The 13,668-nt window shown below is 47.4% G+C and overlaps 1 protein-coding gene across 1 annotated transcript in view; it reads right to left on the reverse strand.

The window, feature by feature from the left end:
- Nucleotides 1-13,668, reverse strand: part of LOC129016814 (tensin-3-like) — a 153,054-nt gene that overhangs the window by 21,044 nt on the left and 118,342 nt on the right. Inside the window, exons 9-10 of the mRNA XM_063656953.1 lie at nt 10,114-10,197; nt 1,078-1,190 (exon numbers count right to left, since the gene is read on the reverse strand). Of these exons, the coding sequence (XP_063513023.1) occupies nt 1,078-1,190; nt 10,114-10,197 (197 nt within the window). The remainder of the gene's footprint in view (nt 1-1,077; nt 1,191-10,113; nt 10,198-13,668) is intronic.

Genomic DNA, 13,668 nt, shown 5'->3' on the forward strand with positions numbered 1-13,668 from the left:
TCTGTAGAGGCATGACCGGTACAGAACGAACAGGAATTTGGCAATCAGAAAGACAGAAAGGGACGAGGAGACCAGAAGACTGCACCTGCGGCCTTTGAGGTTTGGGAAGGCAGTGCATGGAGCCACAGGGTTGCTGCAGGAAAAGGCCGGACCCGGTCCTAGAAGCCTGCAGAGCAACACAGTTTGACCTTTATCCAAAGGGTGCCAAAGGCTCCTGAATTGAAGCCAGGCTGCTTCAAAACCAACTAGCAGCTTGGCAAGGTCACTCTGGCCATGATGACCCGGGGGACCTGAAGGTATAGATGTACTTCAGAGACAATAGAAACCTCTGAGCAAGTACCTGCATGGGACTGGCGAGGAGGGGCAAGGGTCCTGAATCCCAGCCATGTGCTGTGTGTGCCTGCACGGGATTGGGAAGGAGAGGACAGGGCCCTGACCCTCAGCCATGTGCCATGTGCTCCTGCATGGGACAAGGGAGGAGGGATAGAGCCCTGCTGACCCTCGGCCATATGCTCTGTGCACCGTTGGGGAACTGGGGATGTGGGGACAGGGCCCTGATCCCCAGTCACGTGCTGTGCTCATCTAAGTGGGACAGGGAGGAGGGCTCAGGGCCCTCACCCTCAGCTACATGCTGTGTGCTTTCCTGTGGGGTCATTTTAAAGGAGAAGGAGGAGACGGGCTCATGAGATGCATCAGGGGAGACTGGGTCACATTCATGCCTCTCTTACTGGGCTTCTTCCATAGCTTGTGACCTCAAGGCCAACTGCACAGCTGACCCACCAGGGCTGCAGCCCAGAAAATGCTTGTCTGCCCGAGTCACTGTGCATATACACAGGGGTATTTCTGATCCCCCTTGCTGGCTGCCAGTCCCTCCCCTGATTAAATAACTTGGCCCAACCACATAAACATGGGGCTCTGACCACTGAAGGGGGACACAGTCAATTGCCAGGGAGGCAGAGGAGCAGACCCTGGGCCCTCTCGGAAGGAAAGCAGAGGCTTATCCAAACTGAGGGGCCCAGGACCAGCTCCAAGTCTGGGCCAGCCAATCGCAGGTGCCATATCATGAAGGACACTCACCTCCACCTGTGTCGAAGTTGGGGGTGCCGTGGAGGATGACAAAATGCAGGAACAGGGGAGAGGCATTCATTTTCACCGATCCGGACGGGAGCCCACTGAGGAACTGAACGTACCTGCAAAACGGACAGCTGGGTTAGACTTCCCAGAAGTATCTTCAGCCCCTGCTGAGAAGGGAACTCAAGGAGAAACATCCTGGCTAGGTCTGGGGCTCTGGGAGAGAACCGGTCCACTGCTCACAGCCTGGGGTTTGTTCTCAGCATGGTGCTGCGCTCACAGGTCTGAGGGCTTCCCACCAGCGCACCAGGCACCAGGCACCAGGCACCAGAGACACCAAGGCATAACCGGCCTCTCGGCTTGAGCATCCCACACCTGAAAGGCCTCTGTGCCTGTCCACTGAACCTATCGCCAGGCAAAGCCAGGCCACAGGCCACAGGCCATCACAATCCCCATTGGTGAGCAGCAGGAAGCAGAGGCCTGGCACACCGGTGGGTGTGTGCTCTGTCACTAGCATTGTACCTATGGCAGGGTCACGTGACCCAGGCCCAGAACCACTCACTGCACCTGCTGCTTTCTGCTCATACTCGAGAGCCCTAAGAAAAGGCTGGAGTCCATACTCCCCTCGTATCTCGCAGCCTGCCACACCACATCTGATAAGAGGCTCTCCTTCCTGCTGTCCCTCTCTCTTCAGGGCCCAGCTCCAAAGGTGAAGGCCATGTGGGCCGTCAGCCTTTCTGAATTCTAGGCATCAGCCTCATGCTTCCAACACCGACCACACACAACTTCCATGAGCATTTGGTGGTCAAGAGGGAAGCTCCTACACTAGGAGCATCTGACTGCTGAGGTCCTCGTGAGGCATGACATGGCAGCAGTGACCACAAGACAAGCCGGAGGCTTGCCAAGCTCTCTGATGCTTCCCTGGCCCGTCCTGCCTGTTGGTGCCCTGCCTGGCGTGGCTCCTGCCCTGAGGTCCCTCACCGTGGCCACTGCACCCACACAACCTCCACTGTAGCCTCAACACCTCTCATGGAATCTGTGTTTCCATATCTGTCTCCACCAAAGTACTGTACTCTTTGCAAGAAAAACCCAAACAATCAAAAACCCCGCAATATTTAACAATCTGTGCATCTCTCTATTGCCACAGCAGACTGAGGCAGGAAGTGGCAGGTGACTGTGTTGCCAGCACCTACAACCATACTACCCCAAGCCAGAAACGGCCATCACGGATCTTGTGTTAAGAAAAAAATCTCTCACTTACACTGGCAATTCACACCCAGTCCCTTATTCAAGCAGTTAAATTTGTATACAAACAAACTAAACAAGAGATTTCTGTTAAACCTTATCAAAAAAAGGAAAACCCTACTTATAGTCCACCCACTAGGAAAATGTTTGAAAAGCGAGTTTGCTTTTAGTTCAGTTACAATTCATAGTGAGAAACAGGGCATGTCAGTATTTTCATCTTCCTGGCAGCAAACTTCTCTTCTGCTCTCTCAGAACAGGGCAAAACCTCACAAGAGTCTCAGAGGACAGAGACACTCAGCCTGGAGACATGGGGACCCTGTGAGGCCAATGATCAGACTTCAGTGGACCTCCAGGCAGCTCCCACACGCCTCCCCTGCAGGGTACTTTCTACCCTGGCAACAAGACTTCTCACCCTCCGTTGTATGTACGCAGAGGAATGCATGAATTGTGTAATTTTAATCATGCAAATTTTATGCATTGTGGATTTCATGGGTCCTTTGGCTCCCTGGTTTTGAGTAAAAGTGAGGAACCACAAATGCCCGGATTGAGAGGCCTGAGTCACCTCCTCTGGGGCAGTTCCGCCCTTCCTCCAGCACGGGGCAGCTCTGGTCACTGGGAAATCAGCTCAGCTTGTCCGGTTTGTCAGTGGCACACTGAGTCCTACACCGTCTGGCCATGTGCTTGGGCGGTTCTGTAGTGACCATGTGGCTGAGATGGCCCTGTTCCCTGGGGGTGTTCTCAGTGCCCCATGTGCACCCGGACCAGGCATCTAGATGAAGTCGATGTTTGTTTTATGACTTCATGCAAACATGGAAGGCTCTGGAGCGCTGGGCCTGAGGGGCTCCTGTTCATGGCTGCATAAGGGGTCCAAGTAGCTAAGCCCAGAGTTAGCGCCAAGGTCCTATGAGGGGCAAACAGCCATCCTCCGGGAAACCACAGCCTCTCCCTGACCCAGGTCTTGTACCATACTGTGGTCACAGAGCTTCATTTCTGCTGATGTGGCCTCGCTGGAATTGTTGCCCCTGACACCAGACAAAGCACAAGAAGTATTTCCTTCAGATGAGGAGGGCCAAGCTGACAGCAGAAGAACTTTGTTTTGCCACGGGCTCCCAAAGAAGGCCAAAGTCCAGGGCCACAAGCCCAGTGGTGGTCAGAGGGGAAGGGAAGGAGGCTGTCACTGCCTGGGACCCAGGACTCCAGAGTCCTTTCCCCAAAACCAGTTCTCAACAGTCATCACCTCCCAGGTCAGTCTACAAAGGGCTGCTCAGGTGATAGCTTAACCAGTCAAAAAGTAACCCCTTGGAATATAATTCTCATCTGTCCTTTATAGAAAACAACTTTTTATGCATCATATTTTCAGGTAAATTAAAGACATAAAATGCTAAGGTAAATGTAATTTTTTTTCTTCCTTCACATGCTTTCTTAATAAGATAAGATTAACAACAACAACAACAAAAAAACCCAACATATTGTTCAAAATCCCAAATAAAAGCATGCCTTTAAAAAACATTTAAAAAATAGCAATGCCTTATAAAAACAACGAAGTTCACTGCAAATATAAGCTGTAGTGAATGCTATGAGATTGCAGAAAGATAGCCAAGCATAGGTGATAGCACCGAGTTTGTGAGTGACTTCCTAGAGAACCACCATCAGTATCAAAGAAAAGAACATTCAGGTATGGATGAAAATAAGGGAGGCCAGGCACGGTGGCTCACGCCTATAATCCCAGCACTCTGAGAGGCTGAGGTGGGCGGATCACCTGAGGTCAGGAGTTTGAGACCAGCCTAGCCAACGTGCTGAAATCCTGTCTCTACCAAAAAAATTAATTAATTAATTTTAAAAATTAGCTGGGCATGGTGGCATGCGCCTGTAATCCCAGCTACACAGGAAGCTGAGGCATGAGAATCGCTTGAACCCAGGAGGTAGAGGTTGCAGTGAGCCTAGAGTGCACCACTGCACTCCAGCCTGAGTGACAGAGCAAGACCCTGTCTCAAAGTAAAAAAAGAAAAGAAGGGGAAACGAACATGACAGGACAGAATTGCACAATTAGTTCATCCAGCTGACTATGGAAAGGATCAACTTTAACTTCGTATACATGGTATTTATCTGTGGCATTAAAGGTAGATATAAATGAATCAATTGTAGAGTATCAGATGCTCTCTGAAGACCATCCCAACAGCCTTATCCAAAATAAAATGTTCCTACTTAGTCAACACAGTTTTCAGAGCTGGAAAGAGTAGAAACCAGTTACTTTATAAAAACAGCTCCATTATTTTCCCATTGCTATCTTTTCTTTCTTTTTAGGCAATAACTCCCTGGAGATGATGTTTTCCATGCTTCTTCTCAAACCAGTGAGCACATTTTAAAAACTAAAGGATTGTTTTTAACTTGTAAGCAAACGAACATAAAAGCAGCTTGAAATTTTCAGTTGTCCCTTGCATTATTCACAGTCACTTCTAACAGCAAAAACTTCCATTTGGAATCTCCATAAATCTCCCTAAACATTTGAGTTGCAGTAGACGTAAGCTTAAATCTGTCTGAAAAGTGGGTGCATAAAAATCAGCATTCAAATGTTACTTTTCCAAGCAACAGGAACCATCATCACAGGACATCTTTCCCAACAGCTTACTCATTCTACATTCCTAGCACTCACAGAGTCAGCCATGGCTGCAGGGGCAGCACCAACCGGCCAGGAAAGGTGAGCTGGGCCACCTGTTGGTGTCAGCCAAGACTGGGCTGTTTCTTAACATTCTGCTGAGCATTCCCTTCCCTCTCATATAATGGGGAGAATAATGAGACCTACACATTGGAATTGCTGCAAAGATGAGTCAGTTGCATGGACATAAGGGTCAGAGTAGACCACAACACATCTGCCACAGCCTCTGCTCTCCTGAGGTATGCTGCCAGAGTGTAGGTGGCTTGGCCCACAGAGTTGGTGACTCAGAGGGGATGTCCGGGCCCAGGCAAAGTGTGTGGCTCCCTGAGGAATGGTCACCCTTTTTCCGCAGGCTGTGGGCAGCAAGGAGGACGTGCAGGGAAGGGCCACAGGGGCATGAAGTAAAATAGCCTTTGCAAAAATTTTAACAGTGAGAGAATATGACAGTGAAAGAGATCTAATGTAACCAACCCCCATCTTGCCTTTAACCTCCTAGCTGCCCTTGGCTATTCCTGGGCTTGGACCAAACTAACTTTAGGAGAAAGTGAAGTTTATAGTTTAAGTGATAATAGCCCAGAACTAAACCACCTTTGTAAAACTAATGCAAGACTACCACATTGGGAGGATGAACGCAGCTTGAATTCTGCCCAGGTATAGACTTAAAAGATTACTCTGGGGATCACAAGATTTGCAGCTTCCTCAATTACTGCTAGAGAGAACATCACCATTGTAGAACCTAAGATTGGCCTTTTGAGATGTCTGTTCAGGCTTTTGCATTTCTGACAACTGACAGCTCTACCTGACCTGCCAACTGTTCTCTGGCAACCCACCCAGAAGCGGACTCAGAGGCAAGAGGGCCATTTTCCCCTATGATTGCACCCCCAACCACTTAGCAGCACCCATTCCCTAGCCACCCCCTTCTCCCCAAAATACCTTTGAAAAACCCTAGCCTCCAAATTTTCCAGGGGGCTGATTTGGGTAGTAATAAAACTCTGGTCTCCTGTTCAGCCAGCTCTGCATGAATTAAACTCTTTCTCTACTGCAATTCCCGTCTTGGTAAATCGGTTCTATCTGGGCACTGAATAACGAACCCATTTGTCGGTTACAGAGACTACCTGAGGAGCCTCATCCTTTAGAGAATGTGGAAAACTACTCCCTTTGTATCTTTAAAGTATTCTTTCAGGCACCTGAGGTAGTGTGTCAAAAATGACAGAAATATCAAAAATCAAATAATGCCATTTTTACATGTAGTTAGACAGGCATGAGCAGGGCAGCAGTGGGCTCTTTCCGCACCCACTAGGAGAATGTCGGGTAATGGTTCGGCAATTATCACATTGCCTCTCTGAAAGTGATACACTGGCAGCCGGTGCCAGGAGGAGGCCATTTCCTGATGGTCCACGCCTATTGCACTGTTAATTGAATGCAGGCCCCAGGGAGACACAACTTCTCAGGCACATGCATTAACAGAAAAAAATGGCAGAGTATGACCTTCTCAGGGTACACCACCAGAAAAGGGAAGAAACCCTCAGATAGGCATGCATACAACTTCCTAAACATACTGCATGTGCTCACTTCCCAAGCAAAAGGAGGGCACTATGCATGCGGGCAGCCCCCTCTAAGGGAAGAATCATGGGAAAGGGGCACAAGACATGGGAAGTGGGCCAGCCTATGAAGTCTAGACCAAGGGTAAACACCACACTTGACCTTCATGTGCCCACTTGAGTCTCTTCTAAGCGTACTTTCCTTTCTTTCTTGTTCTAAAGCCTTATAAAATAAACTTCCACTCCAGCTCTGAAACTTGTCTCTGTCCCTTTTTCTGCCTTATGCCCCTCAGTCAAATTCTTTCTTCTGAGCAGGCAAGAATTGAGGTTGCTGCAGACCTCAATTATGGATTCACTGCTGGTAACTCGGATACCTTCCACCAGTAACACTATATAGGATAATTTCTAGGACATCCTGATTTCTGCATGCCAAGACATTTGTTTGGTCTGTCTTCCCTTTACCTCAAAGGGACACCCAAATGTGCATAGACAACATGACTGATGGCCTTAGGTCTGACTCCCATGTGGGGCCTCCCAGGGTCACCTTGGTAGACAACACGCAGGAGAGATCAGCTCCCCAAAGAAACAACTGGCTACCTGTGATTTTCCCCATTAACTCAGTGATGGGGCCAAGAAACGTGTGCTGCTGTCTCAACTCTCTCAGAAAGAAAGGAAAGGCGGAAAAGAAAAGAGATGTCAGAAACGTTAATAATTTTAATATTTTTCCATGATGCTGATAATAAACTAAAACTATACCCGGATTTTTGGGGGGTAGGAGGAGACAGGGTCTAGCTCTGTCATCCAGGCTGGCATGCAGTGGGGCAATTACAGCTCACTGTAACCTCCAACTCCTGGGCTCAAGGGATCCTCCCACCTCAGCTTCCAGAGTAGCTGGGACTACAGGTGTGTGCCATCACATCCAGCTAATTTTTTTTTTTTTTTCTGATAGAGATGGGGTCTTCCTGTGTTGCTAAGGCAGGTCTCAAACTCCTAGACTCAAGGGATTGTCCTGTCTCAGCCTCCCAAAGAATCGGGATTACAGGCTAGAGTCACTGTGCCACACCCAGTATTTCTTTTTAACTACTTCTCAAAGAGGAAGGCTTCCAAGTTTAGGGAAGGAAGTTCAGGGGTGCCTCAGTAACACAATGGTGGTCATGAGCACCAACAGGAGGCCACACCGGGGTGTCAACAAGCTGCTTCTCATGATTTGCTGAAGACAAGGAAGGTATAAAAACAGAAAACTTACATGGGCACGTGTAAGTTTTATGGGTCAGCTCCATGGGCCAACTGCTCCATGGTGTTTTAGTGTAACAAACAAGGTAACAAAGATTGACCTCCCATCAGAGTTGCTGTTGAGACTTCTGAGCTTCCCAGTCACAAATTCCTTGCTAATTAATTATTCTCAAGAGTGATTATTACGAGTTTGGCTTTAAAATGATTTCTTGAGCTCAGTCCTAAAACAGCCTGCAGCGCACCCATCCCACTTCCCAGGCCATTCAGGACAACAGAGAAACCTCCCATCACAGAGCCTATTCCCATACAAGCTGTCCTCACACGTTCTTCTGGTCTCAAACTTTCCTCCAGATCTATCTTATGCATTCATTCGTTTACATTCTCGATTACCATTTGGTGAGCATCTTTTCATGCAGGCTCTGGTCAAGATAAAAAGAAAAGAGCAAGGAATAAGGGGCATTTCCCTAATCTCAGGAGCAGAGGGATTAACCATGGTATGTAAAATTGAATCCAGCAAACATTAAACAATGCAAATGCTCTGGCTTCAAATGTGTAATGACGGGAAGGATGCATGAAATCCCTGGGCATGGGAATGTGAGAAGAGCAGGGCACGGTGGCTCACACCTGCAATCCCAGCATTTTGGGAAGCCACAGCAGAAGGATTATTCAAGCTCAGGGGTTCAAGACCAGCCTGGGCAACACAGTGAGACACTGTCTCCACAAAAATTTTTAAATTAGCTGAGCATGGTGATGTGTGCCTATAGTCTCAGCTACTCAAGAGGCTAAGGTGGGAGGATTGCTTGAGCCCAGGAGGTTGAGGCTGCTGTGAGCCAAGATTGCACCACTGCACTACAGCCTGGGAGACAGAGCAAGGCTCTGTTTCAAAAAAAGAAAAAAAAGAAAATGAGGAGATATTTTCTCCCTTTACCCATATTCTTTTAATGTTATAAACAAGCTGCTGGTGCCGTAAGAAATAAGAACAAAAAAAAAGGAAAGACGACAGCTGGACTTCCTGTGTGCCAAGCATTCTGCATGAGTTACTCCCTATTTACACCTCATTTTCCATGCAGGAGGTCATATGAATGTCACAGTTTTGGAAACTGTTCAACAAAGAAATAACATTTAATGGTTCCAAAAAAAACCCAGAAGTGACTGTTTAACTAAAATATTTTATAAAATGCTAGGTTTTCTGAAAAAAAATATGCTAGGTTTTCTGCACGCAACTTGCATCGCATGTGGGCCCTGTTGCTGACCACGGTCCCACACCCTAGCCCATGTTCCTCCAACACACCCGGTTTCAAGAGAAACAGAGCCATGCCATTGGAAATAGCAAGACAAAAGGAAAAGGTGCCTCTGGTGATGCTTGAAATCCCTTTCTGCCCGTCTACCCCCGTGTCTGCTGACATAGCCCTCAGTTGCACTGGAGAAAACATACAAGGCATCAAAACTTGCATACACAAGGTCGGGTGTGCAACTACCTGTCTCCAAAACGGAACACCATTTGGCAATCACCTTGGCAATTCTCCTACAAATTCCCTGCTGTGGGCTTTGAAATATGCCATGGAGCTACCTGGTTGGCTCTAGGTGTCACCGTCTGTGGAGGAAGTGCACCTGGATGGGGAGCCAGCTGTGGGTCCTTCTCACTGCCTCTCAGCCAGCCCTGCTCAGGTTCTTGACCTCAGCCTGCTGGGGCTGGTAGCAAAAGGAGAAAGTTCTGCACCCCACCATGGCTATTCCCCACCACTTACTGAGCACATTCCAGGGGCCATGCCCAGAAGTAGAGAAGGGAGAGATGGGCAGCATGACAGAAAAATACTCCGTGGCCTCAGGGAACTGATGAGCTACAAGAATTGGCCAAGTGCAACTGCTAATGTGTTTGTGTAAGTAAAGTTTTATTGGAATATAGCCACATTTCCTGATTTCCATATTGCCCAGGGCTGCTTTCATGTTAGAACAGTTGCGATAAAGATCCTGTAGCCTGCAAAGCCTAAAATATCCACTCTCTAGTCTGTTGCAGAGAGAGTTCACTGACCCCTGGTCTAGCCAATAGAACCAAGTTCCAACATAATAATGGAAATCAAAACACACTCACTGCAAGAGAGGAAAATGCCAGCTGGAGCAAGTCCTCCCTCTACCTGTCAGTGCAAGCCAGCAGCATAGGGGGCTCTCTCTCACCACAGACACACAGGATGGCTAGGTCCTTAACCTCCGGGAGGGACAAGCCTCCCCACCACCTTCACAGTCTTTGGCATGACCCAAGAATACCATTTAGGTATTGGGACAGAAGAGATGCCTCTTCTGTTTTCACATTTTTATATGTAAAATTTCATTCACCTCTTCACTCTGGCTTTGGGGATGTATACATACCGTTTTTGGGAAGGCTGCATTAAAGCTGAAACTTTGTCATCATAAAACTTCTTCATTGCAATCCTGTCAAGGGCCTGGTCGGCGCTGGAGGGGAAAGAGAGAGAGAGAGAGATAACTCAATGGAGCTCACACCACGTGGGTGCGTGATGGGGGATGTGTCTCATGGCTGTTGAAAGCGACCAGCTCCCACAGGGGGCTTCACCCTTTGCTGCACCTATGCACACCCAATCCACCTGTCTCCTGTTAGACTTCATTTCCCCTGCAGGAATATACTGTGCTCAAAGTGGGAGCCATAGTGCAGGGTCAGAATTCTCATCTGAAATAACAGCTCCTTATCTAAAGATATGATTCTTAAGAGTGCTGAATACCCAGCTTGCAGAAGAACCAACTGAGGCATCTCAGCAGGCAAGTGGTAGGGCTGGTGTCCAAAACTGTCCCTTGGCCACCCTACGTCCTAAATAAAGACCATTTTAAGTGGGTTCTGTGCAAGAAAAGCAGGCAGACTCAAGTCTCAGGACCACAAGGATGCAGGGAGCAACCCAGGGCAGGAGAGTCAATGGACCCCCCCATGAAGTCCCAAGAGGCACCCTCAAGACACAAGTGGGCCAGCCTGTGCCCCACCAGTATGTCACTCCCAGGACTGGGCTTGAGAACACTGCAGGGCACCGGGGTTGGAAATGTATCTGAGGCCTCGGGGCTGCAGCATTGTTTTTGAAGTGATTGAAAGTAACCCTGCTTTTCAACAATATAGTTGACCTTCAATGCCAGGTCCACAGTGCTCACAGTTAGTGTCTGACAGAAACTTCCAGAAATCTCACAGCAGGGCATTCGTGGGATTTCTTGATATGACTTCAGCACAAATCCTGGAATATGAGTGCAGTGTCTTAACAATTCCAACTCATTTGGGCCAAATGCTTCCTTAAAACCCTGATAGGCCGGGTGTGGTGGCTCACACATGTAATCCCAGCACTCTGGGAGGCCAAGGCAGGCGGATCACCTGAGGTCAGGAGTTCAAGACCAGCCTGGTCAACAGGGTGAAATCCTGGCTCTACCGAAAATAAAAATTACCGGGGCATGATGGTGGGTGCCTATAATCCCAGCTACTTGGGAGGCTGAGGTGGGAGAATCACTTGAACCCGGGAGGCGGAGGTTGTAGTGAGCAGAGATCACACCATTGCACTCCAGCCTGGGTGACAGAGTGAGATTCCATCTCAAAACAACAACAACAACAACAACAACACCTGATAAAGTGGGCCCCTTACTTAGAAAAACGTGTCTGTGCCCCTCTAGAAAAATGATGTACATAAGCACTGTGGACTTCATAAAAATACCGGTAGAGAGACAGGCAGGAGGAGAAAGAAACATACTCAAAAGTAAGTTGAGTGTGATTTGACTTTCACAGAATGCTATAAAATGGACAACTTGCTACGTGCATTTACTAGGCAAGGGGCTGTGCTGGTGGCGCAGTTACAAACAGAAGGGCCCACTTTAGCACCGAGTCCATCACATACTGAGCAGGAGAATGCAGCTCCATAGCCTCCCAGTGACTTTTAAGCATTCCTTTTTCTGAAATTTACTTGTTTTATTAAATGCTGAGAATACATTTTGACCAATGTTTATTTTCCATAGTAATATTAGTAGTAGTAATAATATTAGTACTGGTTTTGTCTTTATAACTCTTATTTTTATGGTGTTGATACAAGACTGTTCTTCTACTCTGGTGACTTGAAGTTTCTGTTTTCTTCTGTTTGCAGTTTGTGATAAAGATCTCAAACATGTGCTTGTGCTATCTGGGATTACTCTACTTCTGAAATATAATCTAAGAGGGAACATTGTAGAAATGATCAAAGATGTATGTATAAGAATGTGTTCATCATGGCAAGCTTTGCAGTAGAAAACAACTGGAAGCAACCTTAATTACCAAAAAAAAAAAAAAAAAAAAAAAACACTTGGGAGGCCAAGGTGGGCAAATCGCAAGGTCAGGAGTTCAAGACCAGCCTGGCCAACATGGTGAAACTACGTCTCTACTAAAAATACAAAAAATTAGCTGGGCATAGTGGCGGGTGCCAGTAATCCCAGCTACTTGAGAGGCTGAGGCAGGAGAATCACTTGAACCTGGGAGGTGGAGGTTACAGCGAGCCAAGATCACGCCATTGCACTCCAGCCCCGGTGACAGAGTGAGACTTCGTCTTAAACACACACACACACACACACACACACACACACACACACACACACACAAAACTGACAAAACTGGAAGCAACTTGGATAGGCAAAATCAACAAATGCTTAAATACATAACATATCCGTTGAATAAAGTGCTATGCTGCCACTGAAATGATGTCGGGAAACGATGCGTATAAAATGATATTAATGTAGAAAAGCAAGTCACAAAGAGCATGTGGTATCAGCCCATTTAATTGAAAGGCACTTAATACTATTACTCCTACTAATCACAACAGCGTTAATGGTAGCCAATACCTGAGTACTGATGCTGTTCTAAGTGCTTTTTGTGTAACATATGTTGAACTGTCACAACATTCCGGGAAGTAGGACTACCATCATTTTCCAGGTAAGGATGCTGAGGCTTAGAGAGATTCATGTAAATTGCCTGACACATGCAGATGAAATACATATTGACTACTGAGAGAAAACAGAATTTGTAGCAAGAGGTCAAAGGTGTGTTTTTAGCCCTAAGACATCTACCCTTCCCAAAAAATCCAGGACTACCCACAGTGCATGGAACTTCGGTTCAGGCAGTACTACTTTGCTGGGGATAGAAATGCTCAGTTGCAGCTGGGCGTGATGGCTCACACCTGTAATCCCAGCACTTTGGCAGGCTGAGGCGAATAATCACCTGAGGTCAGGAGTTCAAGACCAGCCTGGCCAACATGGTGAAACCCTGTCTCTACTAAAAATACAAAAAATTAGCTGGGCATGGTGGCACACACCTATAATCCCAGCTACTCAGGAGGCTGAGGCAGGAGAATCACTTGAACCCGGGAAGCAGAGGTTGCAGTGAGCCAAGATTGCACCACTGCACTCCAACCTGGGCAACGGAGCAAGAGTCTGTCAAAAAAAAAAAAAAAAAAAAAAAACAGAAGTGCTCAGGTGGTCTCTGTCCAGAACCAGCCAGGCTATGTATAGTTACCAACCAAATGTCTTTGGCATCATTGAGGGATGGATGTGCCCAGGAATCTCGATTTTCCTGGCACACACACACACCGATGATTATTCTCACCAAGAGGGTATCTGATTTTCACTTGGGGGTTGGTTTCCTCCCTGGCAGACACCAACTCCCCAGTTGGTTTCCAGAGAAAACATTCAGAAAGTCAAATTTCACTCCTTGGTGCTAGAAAGGAAAAGGTTTATCGGCTGATATGAATAGGCTTCTATTTCCTCAGAATGGAAAGCTCAGGCTTTACAAAGAGGCCATTGAGAAGACAGGGCAGATGCAAATGCAGACCCCATAAATAATGATATTTTCTGCATTGCATTTCAGCGAGAGTGAAGATCTGCACTCTGGGAAGGGTTCAGGTGTACACCACAGCTGCC

Source organism: Pongo pygmaeus, chromosome 19 (genome assembly GCF_028885625.2).
Source record: "Pongo pygmaeus isolate AG05252 chromosome 19, NHGRI_mPonPyg2-v2.0_pri, whole genome shotgun sequence".
Lineage (NCBI taxonomy): Eukaryota > Metazoa > Chordata > Mammalia > Primates > Hominidae > Pongo > Pongo pygmaeus.